Source organism: Meleagris gallopavo, chromosome 2, assembly GCF_905368555.1.
Source record: "Meleagris gallopavo chromosome 2, MGAL_WU_HG_1.1, whole genome shotgun sequence".
In the NCBI taxonomy this organism is placed as follows: domain Eukaryota; kingdom Metazoa; phylum Chordata; class Aves; order Galliformes; family Phasianidae; genus Meleagris; species Meleagris gallopavo.
The window spans coordinates 15,306,139-15,330,122 of record NC_139405.1 but is presented as its reverse complement, the minus strand read 5'-3'; the positions used below and the strand labels follow the sequence as shown (position 1 = coordinate 15,330,122).

The 23,984-nt window shown below is 40.1% G+C and overlaps 1 protein-coding gene across 7 annotated transcripts in view; it reads right to left on the bottom strand.

Annotated features, from left to right (window-relative positions):
- Window positions 1-23,984, bottom strand: part of TTBK1 (tau tubulin kinase 1) — a 100,518-nt gene that overhangs the window by 42,001 nt on the left and 34,533 nt on the right. For 6 of the 7 annotated variants that reach the window (XM_085219051.1, XM_085219050.1, XM_085219048.1 and 3 more), the window contains 5 exons: window positions 22,226-22,366; window positions 20,909-21,013; window positions 8,237-8,302; window positions 5,617-5,709; window positions 4,835-4,960 (listed from right to left, as the gene is read on the bottom strand). In XM_085219051.1, the coding sequence (XP_085075177.1) occupies window positions 4,835-4,960; window positions 5,617-5,709; window positions 8,237-8,302; window positions 20,909-21,013; window positions 22,226-22,366 (531 nt within the window). Of the gene's footprint in view, window positions 1-4,834; window positions 4,961-5,616; window positions 5,710-8,236; window positions 8,303-13,500; window positions 13,582-15,134; window positions 15,319-20,908; window positions 21,014-22,225; window positions 22,367-23,984 lie in introns of those variants that run through there. The other variant, XM_085219052.1, reaches the window with a different exon arrangement.

Sequence of the window (23,984 nt, the reverse complement as noted above, 5' to 3'; positions counted from 1 at the left end):
TGAAAGAGCTCAGTGGAGGGCAAGAAAGCTGCTAACAGAATGGGAAGGCATACCCTATGAAGAGAGGCTGAGGACATTCGGGTTGCCCAGTCTGTGGAAGAGGAGGCAAAGAGGTGGCCTCACTGCTCCCTGCAGCTCCCTGAGAAGGGGAAGCAGAGGGAGATGCCAGGCTCTGCTCCTGGGAACCAATGACAGAACAGGAACAGCACAGAGCTGCACCAGGACGAATCAGACTGGGCAACAGGAAACATTTCATGACCATCATGAGAGTGGTCAGACACCGTATCAGCCTCAATGGTTGATGCCCCAGACAGTGATCAAGAGGCTTATGGATATGCTCTTACTAGTACGTTAACTTTTGGATAGCTCTGAAGTTATCCAAAGCAATTTGACTTTATGATCTGTGTCGGTCCTTTTCCAATTCACTTCTAACCATTGCTTTCAGAAGTCATGCAAAGAATTACTACACCTAGGGTAACTCTGCCTCCCACACTGATTTTCTTTCTGCTAACCAGAAGGAAGATGACAAGTGATCCCTCAGTTATGCTGGATTTCAGATAAGGGGCGCAGCGAGAGCCTCAAGCAGCAGATGCTACATATACAGAAGGCTGAAATTCAACAGATTTGATTTGCAAGGGATTTCAGACAGTCCAATCCCTATTCAAAGCATTGCTAACCTTGAAATCAGATCCAGTTTCAAAGTAAGATCAGAGAGAAGTCAACAAAGAAAGCTGCTTTTCCTGACTACCTCCACCTTTGTTATCAGACTTTCACCCCATCTTGGATGTTCTTATTGAGGCAATTGCAAATTTAATTATACCTTTCTCCAGTGTTTAGATAAATATTTCCCTTTTGAACAGATGTATATATCTCAGCCTGCAATCTGTATTTATCATACAGACACAACAGACTGTGTATAATGGAAGGACAGAAGGAGAGAGCAGCAGTCTCCATTTGAGACTGGTCCTCTCAATGACTACAGAAGTTGTTTCCTACCTGACGGCCCCTGCAGATGCTGTCCTTGGAGGTAGAGTCCATTTTCTCAGTTGGATCTAGCACTCTGCCAGGCTATATGAGAAACATGGACAGTGGAAGAGGGCACTCTGATGCTCTCTGCCTACCTCAGATGACAGAGCTCTCTATCCTGAGGCTCCATCTTCAGCCAGGCCCAGCTAAAGGAGGGCAGAACTTCCCCAGAAAAACTCAGATGACAACATTTCCCTTCAAGGTGAGAAAGGTTGCCTGGCTAGGTGCTGAAATAGGAAGAGGTAAGAACTGTTTAGTAATGCTGTGTGCATAAAAAGAGGATTTCGATCTTTGTGTGGGAGCAGTTGCCTAAGTGCACGGTCTGGAGGTGCAGACAGCACTCAGAGCTTGGAGGGGAAAGACAGAAGTGTGGTTAAGGCAAAGGGAGACAAACGTTGGCTAACACACAGAGAAAAAAAAAAATCACATAAGGACAAAGGAATAGGGAGAAAAATTAAAGAACTGGAAGAATTCATGCAGACAAAAAGCCACAAGTTAGGTTAAGGGGTAGTTGGAGGGAGAGAAGTACAGCTGTGAGGTAAGTAGTATAAGTTTCTCTTTTTTTTTTCCTAACCCAATAAAAACCCAACAATATGGAGAAGGGATGGTATAGGGAAAAAAAAGGCAAGGATCACTGATATGAAGTATCCGCATAGCCTTCTACTCCTAAAACATCATTCCTGGGATGATAATAAAAATCACCCAAAATAGCAGATGCAGTTGCTTTTCCTTTCATGTGTGCTGCAGGATGGTGGTGAGGGCTACAGGTGTATTTTATCACCCTCTCCTTCCTGCTGGCATTTGCCTACATAGACAATTCCAGATGCTGAGAGCAGCTAAGCTGAAGATAAAGACTGTAGACTTCATGGAGTGGATAACTGAGAGCAAGGAGCACACAGTAGCAGTCAAGCCCCATGCATTTCTCTTCAGTTGCAGAGGATCAAGAAAAGAGGGACTGACCCAATATGGCTCTTCTTACATCCATGTTTGGCTTGGCCTCTTAATAAAGCCAAAAGCAGCATTCTGTAAAGCCAGAAGACATACATCAGGAGAAGACAAAGAGACAATACATCAGCTTTCAGACAGTGAAGGAGAAGGAAGCAGACAGTATGATCAGTATGATCTAGTAATTGGAGGCTCACACGCAGAGTTTATGCATCATTCCCCACTTCAAAATGATGGAAGTGAGAGGAAGGATTCTACCAGAACTTCATGCTACTGCAAAAGTTTTACTTGGTACAGGAGATGGGAGACATCAAAACTGCATCAACACTGGATCAAACAGACAGAATGTAAGAAAGGCTTAGGAATGGAATAGAACATCATAACTCAGTTTATCACTGTGTGGGCTATGAACATCTTGAACATGCAATGCTGGCAATTTCCCACCTCAAAAAAAGTACAATTAGGAAGGGTTTGGAGAAGGATCAAAGGTGTGGAAAGGTTTCCTTCTGTGCAACTAAATAGTTTTGAATTGCAAAGCTGGAAGTCTACAAGACTAGGGGAGAGGAGGCAGGGATCCAGTGCTCACAGTTCTGTCCACGATGTAAAGTCTCTTAAAAAAGGCACTTGCAAATAGCAGGTGGCAAGTTTAGAACACGCAGAAGGAAGTAGTCCTTCATGCAGTAAGCACTTAAGCTGTGGATCCTTTCTGTCACACAACATGGTGAATGCTAAAGGGTTCAGGATGAGACAGGACGAGTTGATGAAACACAGATTCATTGAGGACTACAAGAAACAGATATATTTGGACGGGGTGACTCTTAAGCCTCAAAGGTCCCTGATTTTCAAGCTTGGAGAGTTTTCTGAAAAACACATCACTCAGTGTTCATTCTTTTATTATCTTCCAACACCCAGTACTATTAGAGACATGCTACAAAGCCAGAAAAACATCATCTCCAATCAAAGCAACTGGACTTTCACAGAAATTTCTCTCAGAGACTAACTTGTAGACTGACCAGAACTGAACAACTACAAAACTAAACCTGTCCAGCTATACGACAGCCTTCAGAATCCTGATCCTTACCTGGTGATTAGTATGTATATCTTAAATTGAAATATATTCAAAAGTTAAGGAGAGAAACAGTAACTTTAAATTATATTCATACATATTTTATTCTGTTTCCTTATTTCTGATCATTCCACATTGTAAATAAACCACAACTTCACATCTGAATAGACATCTTTGCCTCAGTTCCTAAACTTCCTAAACTCAGTTCCTAAGCCTGCTCCTGGTATCAAACTCAGATGCCATCTGATACACTTTAAATTTTTCTCAGTAATAAAACCAGATAAAAGAACGTAAAGGACATCTCTGGAGCTGAGATGTTTGGAGAATTTGCTGGCTGGATTATGCCTCCAGTCAAGCTAGAAGAATCATTGTTCAGTGCTGAGCTGCAGGTGCCAGATTTTTGTGGAGAGTTCTTTGTGTAGGCTTCCTCCTAGACCTGCGCCTGCAAGGAGCTGAGGGCAAAGAGGCAATTCACAGCTTCAAGACAAATCCCCAGCTGAGAAAAAGCTGTTCATGATTTGGAGTGCACTAAAATTGTCTGGAAAAATCCCCTTTCACTTCCATCTCAAGGATGGCTTTTCAGTGCAGTACAATTATTTTACACTGGAATAGAACGATAGGAGGATAGAGATTCAAAAGGAGCTTTGAAGATCACTAATCCAGCCATCTGCTCAAACCAGGGCTAATTACAAAGTCAGATCTGGTGCCTCAGGGTCTTGGTTCAGTTGACTTTTGGAAATCTCTAAGGATGGAGATTGTCTAGGTATCTGATCCATACATAACAACCCTCATTCTGATTTTTCCCCTAGAACTAACCCCAATATCCCTAGATGTAACTTGCGCTTGCTGCCTCTCACTGCATGCCTCTGAGAAAAGTCTGCCTTCTCTACCTCTCTTCTCCCTGCAGCCTTCGACAATAGTGGAAAATAGCAATTAGATCTCTTCTTTCTAAAGATCTAAAGAAATCCAGCTTCCTCAGCCTCTTCTCAGTCAACCATCACTGCTTTCCAGCTCCCCACCTCAGTTGCGAATGTTACACTTCCACTGTACTATCCAGAAGGTGTCTGTTTTTTATTCCCAAATAAACCTAAAAGAAAAGAGTTGTGATTGCTATGCTGAACAAGTACATAGCTAACATACAAAAACACATCTTCCCACTCATCTCAGGCACTGTCAACAGGAGCAGTCACTCACATAAGACTGCACAAGTTTGCTAATAAAATATTGTTTTCATCGCTTTGGCTTTAATGTGGAAAGCAAAGCATTGTGATAAAAAAGGGAAACAGAGTCAAGCTGCTTCAGTTACATTGCGTTAGTTAGCTACTGTAATTGATCACATACAAGCTAATAGCAAACACTGCACAAGAGAAAAAAACGTTAAGATGAATATTAAAGAAAGATCCTTAGAGTTAAGGCCCACATGGATCTGCAAGAAACTAAAAGGGTCGGTGTGCACCATTCAGCTGGTGGCACAGGCTCTTTGCAGAGTTTGGCAAGCTGCACTAAAATTTTGCCATGCTTGGAGTATCTCACAACGTTTGTGTTTTAATGCAAACTGCTGGTTTAGGAAAAGCTTTCTGTTCTGGAGTAAAGGGATTATTTTGGGCTGAGCGGGCAAGAAGGAGAAGAAACTTTTGAGATGCTGAAGAATGGTACAGAATGCAAGAATCCTGTCCTCCTGGTTCTAGGAAAGGTGTTCATCAGTCAGATATAAAACATGTATGTGGAAAAATTAGAAAAAGCAAATACCGATCCCTTGTGTCATGCATTAGTGTGGTAGCAAAGACAGGCTCCTACCTGATAGTCTGGCTTGGTGAAGTAGTCTAAGCTTGCAATATGATCCAGAAAAAGGTGGAACTCTGAAGGCATATGTTTTAACAGCATTCGATGTTCATACTTTTCTTTTATCATGCCAACTTGCTCCTGGAAAACATAAAATATCTCAGAGCCACGAATCATTGCATCACATTCATACTTCCTCTGTCTAATAATTCCTGAAACACTATTCAGTCTTGTCACTCCCAGAACACAGCTGATTCATAGAAGAAGCATTTTGGCTAGACACTTCTGTTTTGATGTCCCTAGCACAGCAAGGTAGATCACTGCAGGAAAAGGCCAAAGGAGAACCCTAAGTCAGAAACACTCTTCAGAAGCAGTCCCTTTAGCAGAATCTTCTGCACAGGTAACATATTTCTTCCCAGGGACTTGGTTCTCAAGCATGAATTATTTTCACTGTAACATGAACAGTTACTCAATTTTCCAGTTGCAATTCTCATTTTGCTTGCATTCCATGCCAGTGTCATCCTTACTTCTTTCTAAAGGCTCTTCTTTTTTTGTAAAAAGAACAGCTCATATTCAGCCTTTTCACTTTTGTTATTTGCTTTGCAAGATCAAAATAGCTTGATCCAATATGATTAACAACGTGCATCCCAAATAAGGCAAACTCCACACTGGTGTGTGACAGAACACAAAATCAGGTTAGCATCCAGCAGCAAGATCTGATGAAAAACAGGAATAATAAGAGTGATTTTAACAAAAAGGTAGCACCCTGTCTCAAGCATAGATGCTAAGTTTCTTACCTTATCTTTGATCTTTCTCCATGGAAGCTGACCGACTGCAAACTCCACCAACATGTAGAAGAGGGACCACAGATCATCATGCCTACCCATCTCCTGGAGAAAAGAGAGACGAAGACTGAGGAGCAAAGTTCCATGCTGCTCAGTGGTCCAGATGTGCTCTCCAGATGAGCTACCTCATTTTAAAAAGCAGGGAAAGAAGTCATACTTCCCATTACAGGATTAAAGAAGCCAGATTAAATATTTATGATGCAAAATGAAGCATTTACTAAACTGGGCAATGTCAACACAGTTACCTGAATAACTTCATTTGTTTAACTTTTGAATACACTGGGGAACAGTTTTCCATAGGACTCTCCTTCACTTAGCATACAGAATATTTATTAACAGGATATAGAACAAACTAGATAAAGAAAAAAAAAAAAAAAACAGCGTAGAGAAAGTCTTCTTTATCATTGTTTTTAAGTAAAGCACCATTCCAACTCTTTTCACAAGACAGCATTTACTTGAGGGCTTTTTTTTTAAACTCACATAGTCAAGCACCACAATAATTTCCAGATTCTCCCCATACCATCCTCCTCCTGGCCTAGCAAATGGGAAATTGAAACATAAAGCATATGAATTTGTTTTTGGCACTCAACATACAATATCCAGACTATGACTTCTCAGAATAGCATGCATTAAGCAGCAATTTTTGTGTCTAAATATAACTTCAACTGATGCCAGCTACAGCTGAAAATTCCAAAAATTATACTTCAGTTTTATCACTATCCATCAGAAAACAGAAGGACTTCATTATGGCATTCAGCTGCCCACTCTGTATCACACTTTCCACCTCTGGCAAAGAATGACGTCTTATAGCCTGTAACCTCCTTTCATAAAACAACCTGAATCTTCCTCATATGTCTCATTTTTAATGAGATATCCTACATATTTATTTTTAATAGAGCCACATTCAGACAACTGCTAAGGGACAGAAGAAAGCATAATTAACACCAACCTGAATTAACACAACTCAGACCTTTGTTCCCTACAGAAAGATGGTGTTTCAGAAGTAATGTATTTTGAATTTTTAAGTCCTGTTCTCAGAAAAAAAACAACTGTTTTTCTTAAAGCTTTTCTGAAAGTTCAGCAGGTAGCAGATTCCTCCTCCTCATTTTCAAACTTAAGGAATCTACAGGTAGCTACAAAGAGTCTCTAAGAAGAGTGAGCTCTGGGCCACGCTAATTACAGAAGTACTTTGTAAGTAGGAATAGAATAGGAGTAGAATAGAATAGGAGTAGAATAGAATAGAAAGGAATCTGAAGAACTACGTCCCCCAGAAGCCCAGAGAAAACTATTTGGAAAAAGCTTCATCTTTAATTATTTCCTAGTTATGGGGAGCTTTGCTTTCTGTATGGCCCTGTATCACAAATACTTTCCAGCACATACTAGAAAAATGAGAATCAGGAAAGATTATATACCACAAAGACAATATATCTTAGTTTGCACCAGCTCAGGCACTTGTAGGACCCCTTTGCAAGCAGAAAACTAAAGCAGGTGGTTGTTTTTTTTTTCTCCAACTTCTATGCTTTTATATATATACCTGTGTGCTGGTACATGTATATGTAAAACACATACACACATATGTATGTATATATGCTGTGTATAGCAAATACTCTTTCAGATGAAAGTTCAAGTGCCAGGATCACTATGGGAAGAAGTATGGGAATATGGTGCTCATGACAAGGGCAGAGGATGAGGTGAATAAAAGCATTCTTTCTTTAGGTAACAGGTATCCTGCTAGACCTATTTATTATAGGTCTGCAAATGGCTGAGCCATCAATTCAGTCTGTTAAATCGAGACTGCAAGCAAAAACTCCAAGATGACTTCCGCCATGTATAGAATACTGCAATGATTATAACTATCAACACTGAATATTAATGTATTCAATACCAATTTACATTTACAAACACACTGTCTCAAAAGGCAACGGCAGTTAGGATGCTGGAAACCTGGAGATTAGACAGGAGGGCTGATAATTCTCATCTGGCAAGCACTTTGCATCAGGACCAGAGGACTTACAGTTCACTGTCTACAAAGGAAGCATTACTGACATAGGACAAGAGTGTTTTGAGAAAAATGCTGGATGAGACTTCTGGAAGTGTTCAGAATGAAACATGCCAGATCCTCTGGAAATAATGGCTATCTTCAAGAAAAAAAAAAAAAAGTAAGCTTGAGTTCCACTAAGTAACTTTTCACCTGAGGGCATGCTGCTAAAATCCAAAATTCCAAGGGGAAAATGGATGTGAGGACCTGGCACTCGTTGTCTCACACTCAAGCTGTGCTGGAAATTAGTGAGCAGGCTGTAATGATAACTGCATTAGTGGGAGTTTTTTCCTCTTAATCAGTGTCCAATGATGCAATAATGAAAATTATGAAGTTTACCAACTTGAGAGGATTCAATAACTGAATCATAGTTTTGATTTTACAGAAAACAGCCTTGACATCCTAATGGAATTCAGATGATTTACTTACATAGGCTACAAAGCAGAACTCACAGCTTTCAAGCCTCTGCTCCTGAGAACAAGTTCCTGGGGAGAAATAAACTTGTTTAACCCTTTATAACCCAGAAATACTCACTCGGTTTTTATGTGCATTCACTGAAGCGTAACGGACCGTTCCTCGAAAACCAGCAACATTGCGAGGCTGAAGGGAGACAACAGAAACATTTCAGAAAGGGCAGATTACTAAATCCTACATGCAGCTAACTGCTGAGAACTTATATATTCATCTTGCAGACCCCAGGGATACAAAGCTCTCATCTGCTCTAGCGGCCAACTGTGTAGCATTCTCAAATTCTGCATTTCCATAAAAGCTTATTTATATATAAACAGAAGGAAAAGTTATAACAGGGATAGGTTAGAACAGCAGTAGTCTAGAAAGAGATAAGAATATTTTCCGGGATCGTAACTTCCCTTTTAAACCCCAGGAGAAGGAAAAAGCTAGTACAGAAATGCTAGTGCAAAACTGAGTCAGAATAACAACAGCAAAGCAAAGTTTGAGGGCAGCCTGCTCAGGACAAGAACAAGAATCCCCTGACGTGTGCACAACTTTGTTGACACTGTTTGTCAAAATGATTTTTTTTTTTTAAACTCCTCACCAGTTTCTCCCCAGTACATTTAGTCTTTCTTGCTCTGATTTCTTGATTTTCATGTCCTCTGGGAGGTGAAGGCTTGATAAAGGTGCTCTGGGAAAAAGGCAGCCCTCCTCTGACTTTTATTCGGAGCTGGAGGGGCTGAGCAACACCCCCAACTCTTTCCAATGCTGTCTCTACAAGGACATTACCTTTCACAGTGTGACTTCCTTTATTCTGAAAAAACTGCATTTAAATAATGACATCTGGCAAATTCTTTCAGCTCAGCTAGAAGGACCAGAGTTAGCAGCAGAGCTTTCCAAATTCACGTGGCAAAACCAGGTTCAGGCACCTTAAAGCTAAGCCTAGGCAAAGCACTAAGCGTTGAAAATGATGCTAAAATGAGATGCTATTCTTGCAGAAATCTGAGCACACCAATAACCACTCTGTTCAGATGAGCTGTCCCATTTAGGTCAGTTGATTTCTGTTTGTTTTTCACCTGTGCCTATGCTTTCAGAGTGAAGCCTAAAACTGTACTTTTATTTAGGACACTTATGTCTGTTTAAGTGAATACTACTCAGTTACTTCCTTCTGGACAGAGGGAAGCTCTACACTCCAATACTCTCACAAAGAGTAAAAATTGGAGCATGTTTTAAACAAGATCATCAGCACCATGCTGCTAACATGCACCTGAACAGCATGCATAATGCAGCTCTGCAGTTACAGTGACTCCCAACAAAAAGTCACATTTCACAAGCAGAACCCATACACGTGTGCCACACACTTAACACAGCATATAATCTTGCAGTTCAACAGCTTGAGCTATAAACTACTTATTTAGCATTGGTAATATTCAAGATATTATTTTCATGACCATATATCTGTTTCCTCCCAGAGCATACATTTAGGATGCCTACTGACAAATTATTGCAAAATACTTTTCAGTATACACCGAATTCACCAATAGAGGTTTCTGAAAAGCAGAATGCTTGCCACTGAACAATATGTTGGAATCACTCTTTACCATAGTTGATCTCTACAGGACAGCTGTCCTCAAGAGGACATTCATTCCTCTTTGCCATTGTGAGTGGAAATTTTTCACGAGCCATAAAATAACAGTATATTATGAACAATTCCAGTGTACAGACTGTAATGCTTTCAGAACAAATATTGTTCAATCTCTGTAGCACAGGGGAGATTGCCTTTTATGTTCTATCCCTACTTAGATGTCCTCAGATATCAAATGTAGATCTATATGCATGGAGCCAAGTATCACGTGCTGATTTCAGTATGGCTGGCAATATCCCTGAAAATATTTCTTAGATCAATACTTACTGTTGGTAACAGAGTACTGTCTTTAATTATATCTATTCCAAAACCAGATCCTAGGCAGTTTGCAGGTTTGTTCTCCTTTTCTTTCAGCATGGAAACAAATGTTCACCCATAATTTAACCAAGCTTCTGCCCAGTAACCACTATGAAATAGTTCACAAGCCAGATCTGCAGCTGAATCCAATAAGCTCTCTCCCCAGTCCACTCTGATTTGCTGCCTGCAGGAGATCACTGCAAGACTTCGCAATTGTTTTGACAGGGCGTTCAGAACTTTAAGCAAAATAGATAAATGTTACGTATGTTAACAGCTTTTTCCTCCTAAAGGCTTTCCCTCCACATTTAACCCTACCAGTCACGAGACAATTAGTTTTGTCTTTCAACTGCGTCACTAAACACTGCAATCAAATGTTTCCATGACTGGGGAAAGCAGGAGATAGCTTATTTTCCATCCAAACAGTAAGTGCTCCTGCCTACTCAACTGCTGACTTATCTTCTGAATTCATCAATATTAATTCTTCTGATCTCTTTACATACCTCACTTCTTCCTGTTTAAAAAAAAATAATACATCTCACCACCGCATTGCCCAGCAGTGAAGAATGGCCTGGATAAAGCATCCTTGCTGTCCAGAGCTGTCCACACCAGACACAGAACTGAAATTCTACAAGTTCTGACAGACTATGGAATCGTGTATAGCATAACTGATAAAAATCCCCCAAATAATAGGAAAATAAAAAGCTAACAAGCTGATGATTTTTAAAATTTTTTTTCCACATCAGTATTACTATGAAAAACATTATTCATGATAAAGCATGTCCCCTGAATTCAGATTGTACACAAAAGTAATTCATTACACAGAGCTGTCAGGGAGATGACAGAGATATGAAGTACATTGCATTGTCTCAGAAGTTAGGTTTAAAATGAGTTTTAGCTTGGGATAATATATTAGACTAGTTCCACAAGGAAAAAAATTACACTGTGTTCCTTTCAATATATTGGCAATGTACTACAACACAGACAACTGACTGCATCATGTATGAGGGCTGCTCTAAAAGTAATGGCTCCTATTTTATTACATTGTCCCATGACACCAGAGGCAAATGTTGCTGGTATGGCAGTAGAGGTTGAATGTTCCCACCAATATCCCACTTCATTTTGTTGCCATGGGACAGATTGTGTCTGACATGGAAGTGCGTATGAAGCAAAGGGGCGGAACTGAATCCCCCCATGTGGAAAAAATGGCACCCACATTCAATTGATGCTTGCTTAACATTTAAAGAGACCAAACAGTGGATGTAAGCACAGTCAGGTGGTGAGTGGTGCGTTTAAGCAATGACAACAGTGATTTGAAAAATAAACCACTTTTTGGATGACCATGCCCAGCTGTCACACAACAAAACGAAGAAGGTCTTGATCAGTTCATTCATGTGAATTGATGGATTACAACAGGGAACTGCATATGGAACTGAATATCAGCTTCAACGCACTAGAAATGATGGTGGCAACATAGGAATATCATAGAGTTTGCACCAGGTGGGCACGATGAATACTCACACAGGAACAGAAACAACACTGTGTATATGTCTGTCAGAACTTACTGAAACAATGAGGCTGAAAGGGACAGTTTTTTGAATCATATCATTAGCGTGGTGACACATGGTGTCACCACTATGAACCAGAGTCAAAACAGCAGTCCACAGAGTGGCAACATGTAAACTCCCCATCGAAGAAAAAGTTCAAGACACAGACCCAGCAGCTAAGGTCATGTGCAGTGTCTTTTGTGATAGAAAGTGACGATCCTCCTGAGTTTCCTGGAACCTTGACAAACTATCAAGTTGTGATGCTGATTAAGCTGAAGGCTTGAACTTCCAGGGTCAGGCCAGAAAAGAAGACAACCTTTCTCTTGCAGCACAATAATGTCAGGCCCCATGCCAATCTGAAGACAATGGAGAACATCTTGGCTGGACTATCCTACCACAGGATTTGGTGCCTTCTGACTCCCATCTGTTCTGGTTAATTAAAGATTAACTGCATGGACAACATTTTCCTACCAATGAGATTGTCATAACAGTTGTGAAACAGTGGGTCACCTCCGTTGGTGCAGATTTTTATGAGCATGAATTGCAGGCACTTGTTCACTTGCAAAGGTACGTAGGTGGTGACCATGGTGAAAAAAAAAAAGTTTTGTAGCTGAAAGTTTGCGTTATATTTTCCTTTGTATCTGTTGTAGTTTCCATGGAAATAAATAGGAGACATTACTTTCAGAGTAACCTATGTACAAAGTGGGTACATTTTCCCAAATTGTGTCCTGCTTTGCACCCATGAACATTTCCTCATTCTGCATTTTAAACACTTCTGATCACCTGTATTATAAGGGCCAATACTGTCTCCCTTATGATTCAAATTAAATTTACATTTCTCGTATATGCTCCCTTTAATTCAGGAACGTTCCCTATTTCATCATGAACCAGAATCTTTGCTTCTTACACTACCTTTCTTCCTACACATTAAAACTTCTTCTCTCATCTCATTGTTCTCTAGATTGCTAACTTTGAAGGCCCTGATCTCCATCTCCATTCCTAATAACTTACATTTGGATGCCAGTATTTTCCTCCTGCTGTTTCTTACTCCTCTGGTATTCTAATAGAACATGACTACTGATTCCTCCCCAACCTGTGCAAACATCTCATGAGACCCACCACCTTTGCCTCTGGCAGGACTGCTGTCATCTAGGATCAGTTAATCAGTCATGGAAATAGGAAAGGGATTTCCAGCAGTCAGAAAATGAAAGGAAAGCTAGCGCAGACCAAAGAGAAGAGGCTAAGGGGAGGAAGGAAGTGTCACAGCTCACAGGAAGCACTTGGAGATGTATCTTGGATTAAAATAACTTGTTGGAAAAGTTGGAGTAAAAAGAAAAAGAGGAAACCTTATATAAACAAAAAGCCAGCATCCTGGTGAGTACAAGGGATTTTCTGCTTCCATCGGTTAGGCCTAAAAGGAGACACGAGGATTTGAACCTCCACATCTACTGTGGAGTCAAATTCTGTATCTTTTGCATACATTTTGAGATAATAATTTAAACAGTAGTACACTGTAGAATCATTAATGACAGCAGCATAGTTCGTCCCAACAGGGAGTTAGAAATAAATAAACAGAAAAATCTGGAGTCAAGTGTCAGATGAGAGAACTCCCCTCCCTTCGCCTCTGAAACCACAAGAGTGGTGAAACCACGGTCTCTGGCACCACCCATCTGCCAACCCCTTAAGCAAAACCCCAAGTGCTCTAGGTCTCTGCAGCACATTTAGATAACTGTCATGATCCTGCTGAAAAGCAAACATATCATGAGGGGAAAAAAATAAAACCAGGTGTAATTCAGACTTCCATATACAACAAAAGAGCAAAACAAAATGAAAACCCAGAAGCATGATGATGGCTCACTCACAACTCATAGCAGAGATGGTTACGAGCAGCGGATGGGAAGCCAACGCATCAAACACAGCCTCAAAAGAAGAGCTCAAAAGAACTGTAAAACAGAGAGAAACCCAAAGAAAAACATGATAAAAAAAACAACAAAATGAGGAAAAAACAAATTAAAAAACAATTAAATATTGCATCCATTCAGAAACCTGGGCATCCTGTTTAGCTGTTGTCATCCCCCAGTATCCTTTCATGACTGCTGCCTCCATGGCGTATGTGGTTCCAGTTAGACACAGAGTGTGGTTTAAGAGAGCTCTGTAAGTGGTGAGAGGGGTCCCTCTAGAGAGGGACTTCTTCCTTATTATTCCTGATCATAAGTATAAAATACAAATTCAAGAGCAGAGATGCATACAGCCTAACCACAGGCCAGTCATATGGTCTTACTGCGATTTTCCTTCCTAAAATTATCTGACAACCTAAACCTCCACTCCTCCTACAATCCAACTGACATAGTAGCCAGCATGGACATTTGCTCTTAATGCATCTCCTATCCTTTTCACCCAGTGCAAGTTCTAATATTAGTGTCTAATTTTCTATAAATGAAGAAACATCCCCTTGCCTGATTATTTATGAGTTTCCACCCAAACTTTCTAGTTATTTCTACAACCACCACCTTACTTTTTTTTCCTTCCCTCACCAATGTTCTTACTATCACTGCTTTGCCAACATTACAGGTTTCAAAGCTGTCAACTTGAGGCAACTTCCCCTTCCCCAGGCTTGCTACAGCACCCCATCTAGAATGCTAGATGTCTGCTGGCTGTGATGAGAAGCAGAACAGTGGTTTGTGAGAGGGCAGAATGAATGTCAGTATTGCTTTTAGGCCATGTGAGCAAACACTTTATCTTAAGGTCTGATTTGCATAGTATAAAAATGCAAGGACCACTCTGATCAGAGGCAAGAGCTAACAGTATATTAAAACACAACTCAGTAAAGTGAAGAAAAACCTTGGCTGAGAGTTGCATATTCCAACAGAAAGCAATTAATCAAAAGCCAACAACCCAACAGAGTTTCTTGTAGTATTATTTCCAAACCAAAATACACGAAGAGTTGAGTTAGAAAGACAACATTCTTTCATTCTTTATTCTTGGTAAACTTGAAAGTTTCAGTGGATTTTAACATAAAAAAAAAGCAAAGCGATCACTTTGTCTTTTCAAATAATGTGTCAATGGGCTAAGCATATAAAATTCCTACACTAGAATTTGTGCAGGAGATGAGGATGACAATGCCTTTCCTCACATTAGAAAGTGGGGTAAGAGTGACCAACTTTTATTCATTTTTTTAATCAAAAGCTTACTTCAGCTGTAATCTTATTTATTTATCACTCGATTCTTGAACAGGACAACTTTAGCCTCGAAGCATTTAATTGCTACACTCGTTTCTTATGCAGGAGAACAGAGTTCAACCCCCTCCCCTACCTCCAGACCAACATGAAAACCTCCCTCCTTGCAGAGCACACCCCTCGTACCCCTAAGCTACAGGGCGCTTAATATGCAGGACTAACAACATCTATGTTGGAAAGGATCCATTTTGCACAGACTAATATTTTATCACAGAGAGTGTTTGACAGGCACTCTTCTACCTGGCAGCAAACGCACTTACCTGATGTAGAAAAGACTTGACTTGTAAACCCAACTCAGCATTTACTTGCCCCTGTTCCCTGACACTGAACACAGTAATAGCTTCCCATTCCTCTTTCTGTAGACCAGTGGAAAGAATGTTCAGAACTTCAGGTGGGACAGCACCAATGAGAAGAAATGACACATTCAAAGGTACCACAGCTCCCTGGCAGCTTAGCAGTACAGGCACTGGGAAATAGAAAATGGGATCATAGCTCCCTTCAGGCATATATGAGATTTGAGCCTGAGTTGTATTTCCTTCCCCCCAGCCCTGTACCACAAGAGTTCTAACTAGAGAGCTGCTACATGAGGAAAAAAAATCATCAGCATCCTGATACAGGTGATCTGAAGTTATACTTCCTACACCAGGGCTTCCAGGTGAAGAAAGCAAAGAAACAGCCAGTTACAATGGACAAGGTACAAGAGTATCTGCATGCTAATCCACCTGGAAATCTATCAGCTAGTCTGCTTCCGATACATTTAAACCACACTGATTTTCTTTAGTTATAATGATTTAAAACAACACAATCTCCCTTCTGAACTCTAACTTTGGTACTCCAACAACAAGAGTAACAAGAACCTTTACATAATTATCTGAAATGTTCTTTAGCTCTAATGTTCATAATACATTAAATGTGCAATATTTTTAGACATAGGTCCACTCTTCTCCTTCCTTCCATCCCTATATGAATTAATGTGACAGTGCTGGTTAGTCTTTTCTGCAATTATCTTTTTTACAATACAAAAATGAAGAGAAATTTTCTCTCTTCCTAGGCTAATGCAGTGCTCTTGAGTACTACAGTTCCAGAAATCTGTTTTATTCTACTGCAAAAATGCTAATCTTACCACTAACATTACATCTTACATGTTTCAAGAAAAATTAAGTATGAAATTTACTGGGCTTTTATGTTGGAATATTTGGGGTTAGGATGTAGGAGTTAATCTCTTTTGTGTTTTAAAATAACTGATTTTCTAGAAACTACTCATTAGAAAAAAAGTGCCATAATCTCATCTTCTAAAACCTTGTTCACTGCAGTGAAGTTCATTTTTAACACTGCATAGATATTTGGAAATATTCTTAATTAGTGGACACATTTCTGCAGCCTTCATCATGCTCATATAAACAGGCTCCGCATTGTCCTGCCTACCATCTCTTCTCTCTGCCCACTGAATCACAGAGCCACCCTCACACACATGGTATTTTCGGCAAGGCACTGCAAACTGCTGCAGTGCAGTCTGAGCCATGAGGAGAAAGAGATCTAATCAATGGGCTGCAGCTGACTAAGCTAAAAAAAATCTGCTTGCTGAGCATAGCAACCCAATGTCAGATCCTGCAAACAGGAGAGAGGCTCCTAGAGAAAAACAACACAGCATCTCCTCTCCTGTATTTTCAAATAAATAATGAAGATCAAGTTGCTAAAACCTCCACTGCTTTCAATTAATGTCTGTGGCACCACAGGTTATGTGTTTCTGAAGGCAGGGTGTCACAGATAGAGGAAAACTAAAATACTGTCCACACAGCACTTAGGGACAAACCAAACAGATCTGTACAATGACCAGTAATGATCAAGAAGTTACTGTCCATAAACTGACCTACATTAGCACAGAAGTCCCTCGTGACTCTGCACACCTCCACTATACAAGCATATGCTGGTCATCACATCATCTGCATAACAGCATTCATTTTTATAACTCTCCAGGTTAATACTCAGTCCTATTTCTCTATATCAGATACATTCTGCTATAAAAATGAAGGCAAGATTTTTTTTCCTTGTACACTTTTGGCAGAAGCATAAGGAAAAAAGCAACCTTTCAATCCACTCTCTAGCTGCTTAGCTTGGATGTCCTAAGCTGTGCATCAGCACTAAGTGCTTACAGTTCACTGCCTCATGGCAAAGGTCAGTTGTACAAATGGGGCACTGCAGTAAATAAGGCTGCTCTTGTGTCTGTCTCAACCATGGCAGAAGGCTGTGTTTAGAGGAAACAATGGTTAGACTCATATAAAAGGTCTCAGTATCCTGTAATGTCAAATTTGTTACGGACACTCTTGGGATTCATCCCAAAATGCACATTTTTATGGGAGAGTGAAGAAAAAAAAAAAAAAAAATCACAAAGAAAAAACTGGATTTGTTTCTCCAAAGAGTATCCTCTGTATCTGAAAGCAGTTATTAGCTGGTGCTGACGTAACAGATTCCTTCCATAAACCATCTCTTTTAAAGCAGACTTCCAAGCCTTTCACAACTGAGAAACAAACAGGTTCTGCCCAATTCAAACCGTTCCATCCCACCTGGTTAGGAACCTTCAAGCTGGTAACAAATCTACAGATCCTGTGGAAAAAGTAGGTACTGGGGGAGGCTAAAGAGTATGAGTTTGAAAAGAAAGGGCAGTGGTCTTGAATGAGGTAACAGCATTACTTTAAATATTAAGGGAAGAAAAAAGTACTTCATGTATCAGCAGTCTGGATTAAGTTCTGACTGGCCCAAGATGACACTGTCCTTAGTTACTTATATTTCCCAATTTTCCTTTTCTAGTAGGCAAAAATGGGGTGTAGAGGTTTTGTAGGAATATTGTCACTACAGAAGGCAGCAATGTTTTTGCTTTTTTTTTTTTTAATCTCAATTTTTCAAATTAGATGTTTAGATGTTTTTAAATGTTTAGATTTTAATCAGCATTTGTCACCTTTCATACAGGAGAGAATGGCTGTTAGGGCTGGAATAGAAAAGAAGTCAGGATCTTCTCAAGCAGATTTGTCAGCTGTCCCTCTTATCCTTCATTCTTCCATCCTCACAAGAATTTGAAAAACAAAACCCTCCAGAAGATTTTATTTTTTCGACTGGCAGTCTGTCCTGCTTATCATAATAGCCAGAGTCCCTCCTGCTAACCAGGCTGATGACTGTGATACAGATGCCAGAAATGCTGATGGCAGCCAAAGAAACAGCCTCCAGACAGGCCCTAAGAAGTTCTCAGCACACAGTGGATAACAAATGGCTGATGCACATCTGCTCTACCTGTCCAAAGCAGTAACCATCAAGCAATGACTTCTACAACCCTTAGAGAAATATTAAGCAATGTGGCTGCTGAGAACAACTGAATTCCTCTAATTGCTAACAGGGAAAAAAAAATGTTGCTGATGCTTCCTTACACACCTCCTGGCTCCAACCTTTTGTTGTCTATAATATAATGCAAGTTCTTGCAGACTTTGTACTGTAGATTTTGCAAGATCTGACAAGAGACAACTGATAGAGGTTTGAGACTGTTCCGATAAAAGCAAATCCATGCAATGAGTAGAGACTGTGCTAAAATTAGTATTCCACATAAGGCATCAGAGGGTCTAAAAAGCTAGAGGATGGAGGAACTAACACTCACTGAAGATTATGGAGAACACAAATGATCCTACCTCAAAATTTCAACTAATCTCCCAAAAATCAGAACCAGACATTTTTAGCAACAGCCTATCTTATCTGCCTACTGTGGGGCTCCTTGCCTTTTGATACTAAAAAAAAAAAAGTCATAGTGTTTGGCGAGCAGTAAATTGCACATACAAAATTAAAAAAAAACAAACAAACAACAAAACAAAACAGTGCCAATACAACTTTCCAGTGGATTTTGCTCCTTGGAATTGCTGGCTTTTCCCTTCCTCAAAGTCAAGTGTGTTTTTAAAATAGGAAACTGACCAAAAATAGTAAGGCCAAAGATATAAAAACAAAAAACTAAACCGAAACACAACAACAAAATCAAAACCACAGTGTCCTAACAGCCAAGTCCATCATTTATATTACTAGCAAGACATTCAGAGTCTTTCTGTCAGTCTTTCTGACAAGCAAGAAGACTGATGTTATGAATTTCAGAGGATGTAAAAACAGCAAACAATTTTTAAGGTACTATCAAAAAAAAAAAAAAAAAAAAAGATAATTCTTAAAACTTTGGGGAACAGCATGAAAACTACCTGAGCAGGAAAAAAAACCAACAATTAATAAAGATCTCGAAGGCCTCCAGGGATGGGGCACCCACCACCTCTCTGGGCAACCTGCACCAGTGCCTCAACCATCTTTATTGTAAAAAACAAAACAAAAAAAGAAACAAAAACTTCTTTATGTGCAATCTAAATCTCCCCTCTTCTAGTTTGAAATAATTTCTCCTTGTCCTATCACAGCAGCCCCTGCTTAAGAGTCTGTTCCCTTTCTCCTTATAGCCCCCATTTAGATACTGAAAGGCTGCTCAGGTCTCCCTGAGGCCTTCTCCTCTCCAGGCTGAACAGCCCCAGCTCTCTCAGCCTGTCCTCAAAGGAGATGTGTTCCATCCCTTGGATCATTTCTGTGCCCCTCTTCTGGACATGCTCCAGCAGGTTCATGTCTCTCCTGTACTGATGACTCCACATCTGGACACAGTATTCCAGGTGAGGTGTCAGCAGCACACAGCAGAGGGACAGGATCACCTCCCCTGACCTGCTGACCATATTTCTTTTGAAGCAGCCCAGGATATAGTTGGCTTCGTGAGCTGCAAGCGTGCCTTGCTGGCTCACATCCAGCTTACATCAGCAATCCTAAGTCATTCCCTAGTTTGCACTGACAGCAAGACCTTGCATCTGAATTTGTTGAACCTCATGAAGTTCACCAGCAGCCCACTTCTGGAACCTGTCAAGGTCTCTCTGAATGGCATCCCATCTCTTGGTCTCATCAGCTACACCATGCAGCATGGTACCATCTGAAAACTTGCTTAGTGTGCATTCAATCCCACTGTCAGTATCATTGATAGAAATGCACAAGTTCCAGTACTGACCCCTAATGGATGCCACTAGCTACTGATATCCATCCAGACACTGAGCCACTGACCACCACTCTGGGTACGATCTCTGTCTTTCCTTTCTTCACAGTCCCCAGCCATCCTGCATTACAGAGTCTCCAAATTTAACTCTCACATTGTTAACAGTTTCCAGAACAACTAATATACATGGAAAAGACAAGGAGACCAAAAGGCATCAGCCTATGATGATAAACAGGGCGATTGTCTGAACTTTCCAAGCTTGCACTGTGTTTCAAAATAAGTCTAGGAATGCTGATTGCTACTTGTTGGGGGTAACTAGAGCATCTGAAGCTTACTGCACACTTGTGAGTGAGCACAGATATTACAGTGCTTTTAAAAGGATCAAAGGTAACACGCACACTAAGTAGTGCAAGTTATGTTCTCTGCTGTTACCTCCTCTTCAGTCAAGCATGCTGAAATATTGCTGCTCAGAAATCTGGTCAAAGGGCAACAGACACAAAACCAGAGCCAGACAAGTGTGCCATCAGCATCACAGTCTATAGGAAGCTCAGCCTCAGAGATCACACCAGCCCTTTTTTTCCCCTCAGTAAAAAGCTTTATGAATCCACCAACCTTGTTCCCCACATCACATCCCTAGAGACCTAAAGCAGGCCAGACCTCTGATGCTACAGAAGTTACATGGCCGTCATTGGGCTCACCCTCTTTGCTTGGTCAGTAACTATTCTTAGCCTGTGGAATACACACTTAACCTGAAGGAAAATAAATAAATAATAAAAAGCCATGCATCTTGTGAGACAATAGCAAATACCCCTTCTTCAACTGCTAACTCATTTGAAGTTGCATGTTGCTTCTCACCTTGTAGGAAATGAAGTCCAATATGTTCCAATATGTATAACATTGAAGTATACTAACAACAAAACCAACAGACCAACAAAAGTTTTTCCCTGCCTAAACAATAGCAGAAATGGAAAAAATTGCTTGAAATGTACTTACTGGCCTGACTTCACCAGTGGTATTGGTATACTGACGGGCCAGGCCGAAGTCTAACATGTAGCATTTCCTGTACGTTGAAGGTAACCGGCCCATGGCAAAATTGGACTAGACAAAAAGAAAGTTTAAAAACAAAATCAGTTTGGTAACAGCAACATGGCTAAGAGTAGCCATTTGTTGACAAAATTTTGTCACATAGCCCCAGACACTTTAGATGGAACCAGAAGAGAGGAATTTTAAAATACATCTCATGATACATCTTAAATATGACTGGAGAACCACTGCCATTTAGTAAGTTCACTTTGCAGCTAAGCGACTATGGAATCTCAAAATAACTAAAAATCTCATTAGCTTAGCAAAATTACAGCTGCTGTGAGAAAAGAGCTAGATTTAGCACCTATAGTTCTGCAGTGAGAGCTCCATCATTTGCATAACAGGCTAGAGCTATTGTAGAGAAATGCTTAACTTGTCTTCATAGCTCAGGTACTAGTGTGCATTCTCCTGCTCCAACTACAAAACTCCCAATCCACTTTATCACATATTTAAATTCATCTGAATATTCAGACATCTGAGAAACACTAGGTTTGGCTCTTAGTAAACAAATTTACAATAGGAAAGTCGAGCAGTTACTCTCATCATAAAGTTATGTTCTTAACCACAGTCGAGAGCTGCTAAAGTACTTCTGGCCAGTCACTAGCAACTAGTCAGCTAACTTCAGATGAATCAGATCAGCCAAAACCAGTTTTCAAAGCAGCAAACTGAACAAGAAAGATTGTCACACAGGTGATATATCAAAAAGTGTTCTGCTCAAGTGTTTATGAGATCAAAGAAAAAGACTGGCTTGGAATTATTGTGCCTCACCTAGGCACCTGGATGACCAACACTACAGCTGCACTTCCAAAGATTACAAGGATTACTTAGTCAATGAAATTGCATTTGTTTGAGTTACGGGTCATAGTACAAAATATCCTTTCTGAAATTCTTTTGTAGTAGTAATTGGTTGGACTCCAAGACGACTGTTCAACATTGGATTGCTTCTTTGGATGATCCTGACTGGAAAAAGTAAGATCAACAGCTACTAATCCACCATGGATTGGCCTTTGCCAATAAAAAACTAGTTTGCTATGCACTTAAAAGAATAATATAATTGTCATTTTGTACTTATGGAAAATAGTCTGCATGTTAGACAGTGTTAGTGTGGAAGGAGATCTAATTGCCTCCACTGAAATACGACCACGTTCAGTCCATTAGGCTGCCTTTATTGACTCAAGCATAACAGACAGACTTATCAGCAGAAGACAAATTTTCAAAATAACGTACAGGTTTGATGTCACGATGCAGGAATCCCACAGAATGAATGGCTTCTATTGACTCCAGAATCTGTTTGCCTAATCGTAGCGTTGTGCTCAGTGTAAAGGTCCCTCGAGGCTGACTTCTTCTGAGATCTGCAAGATTTCGACCCTGAAACAATCAATACAACATTTAATGTTTAAACTATCACAATAAAACATAGCATCGCACAGCTGCAAGGTCTAACATGCATCCCCCAAAAGCAGAAATGCTAACCAGACAAATGTTCACCTCATGCCTCCTTTATTTTCCTCAATGTGGTCTTCAAGTACTTCATTTTAACTTAAGTGATATATTTGCTGACAAGAAGATACCAAATCAGTATCTGGGAAGTCAGCTGATCCGTTATTTCAGAAGTACAGGGCAGGGACAGCACTGCCTCAGACTGTATAAGCCCAGAATCCCTTACTGTTAAGAGCAGGCTACACGGAAGTTGAATTAAGAACAATCTTGGACTTTTTTTCTGAGTCAGATAAAGATGAAAGTAATACAAGTACGATAAACAGGCCATGAAGCTATCCGTAACAACTTGGAGAAGTGGTTTCATCACAAATTCCCCAGCACTAACTGGCTGGCTCAAGTTCAAGTCAGCATTGTTGTGGCAATGCCGCAGTGGGAAGCGCTGTCTATCAAAATAATTGTGCTTCAAACCAGGGAGGGATCCACTGACTAAAAAAATACTTGAAAATTATATGATTTTCATCTGAACCTTCAATTAATTAAACTTCTGGGGAAAAAAAAAAAAAAAATCTACCAGCACAGCATGAAAATAAAGACAATTTAGAAAAAAAAATAGGACAGTCTAAACACCAGAATAACAGGTACTTTGATGCCTGTCATATCAGTTTTGCTTATACTTCTGGTTTACAAAAAGAAAGAAGGTTTTAAAATGAGTATCTTCTGTGACAGAATACCCCTGTAATCCACAGACCTAATACAGGTATCAACAGCTCAAAGCCACTGGGAATAAACATCTGCTATTTTGGAAAGCACGTATCAAGAATAAGTCATAAGGACACAGTCAATACCACTGTAGTATAGAGCCAGTTGATTCCATTTCTGTAAAGACATGCTTACACTGTAAGTCCAGATGTATTCTAACAAAATCCACAACAGAACATAAGACAACAAACATTGATGAGAAAGTAGATTCTTCTCCAAACCAGTGGAATGACATCTATTCATCCACCCATCTGCAATTCCCAAGTAAATAAGCTCAAGAGATATGAAGGAGTCAACTGCAACTGGCTCTTCATCTTAAGATTCAGTCTTTCAAATTGGTTTAATCCATCTTGCTTCCAAGTGTCCAGTCCCACGACCAGTCACTCTTGACAAAGACCAACTAAAATATATACAGCCAAGCAACTGGTCCATGTTTGCTCCTTAGTGTGAATGACAAAAAAAGAAATCACTAAAGTAGTAGCCTAGCCTTTTTTTTTTTTTTGTATAATTTCTGTAGTAGTTCATTAGAAGCAGCACAGATTTGTCATTATCCTGAAAGGTCTGAGTTTCTGAACCGACATCAGGTCTTTCTTTTCTCTGTCAAGTTTCTTAGACACTAAGTAAAAATAACCTTCCAGGTTATGCAGCAACTTACTTTTTGTTACTAATTCACCTTTCTCATTTCAGCATGTGCCATCACCCAAATAATACATAAAGAAACACAGCAGGGTCTGAAAGCTCTTCAAGTGACAGGTGGGCTTCAATGTATAACCATACAGTGCTTTGT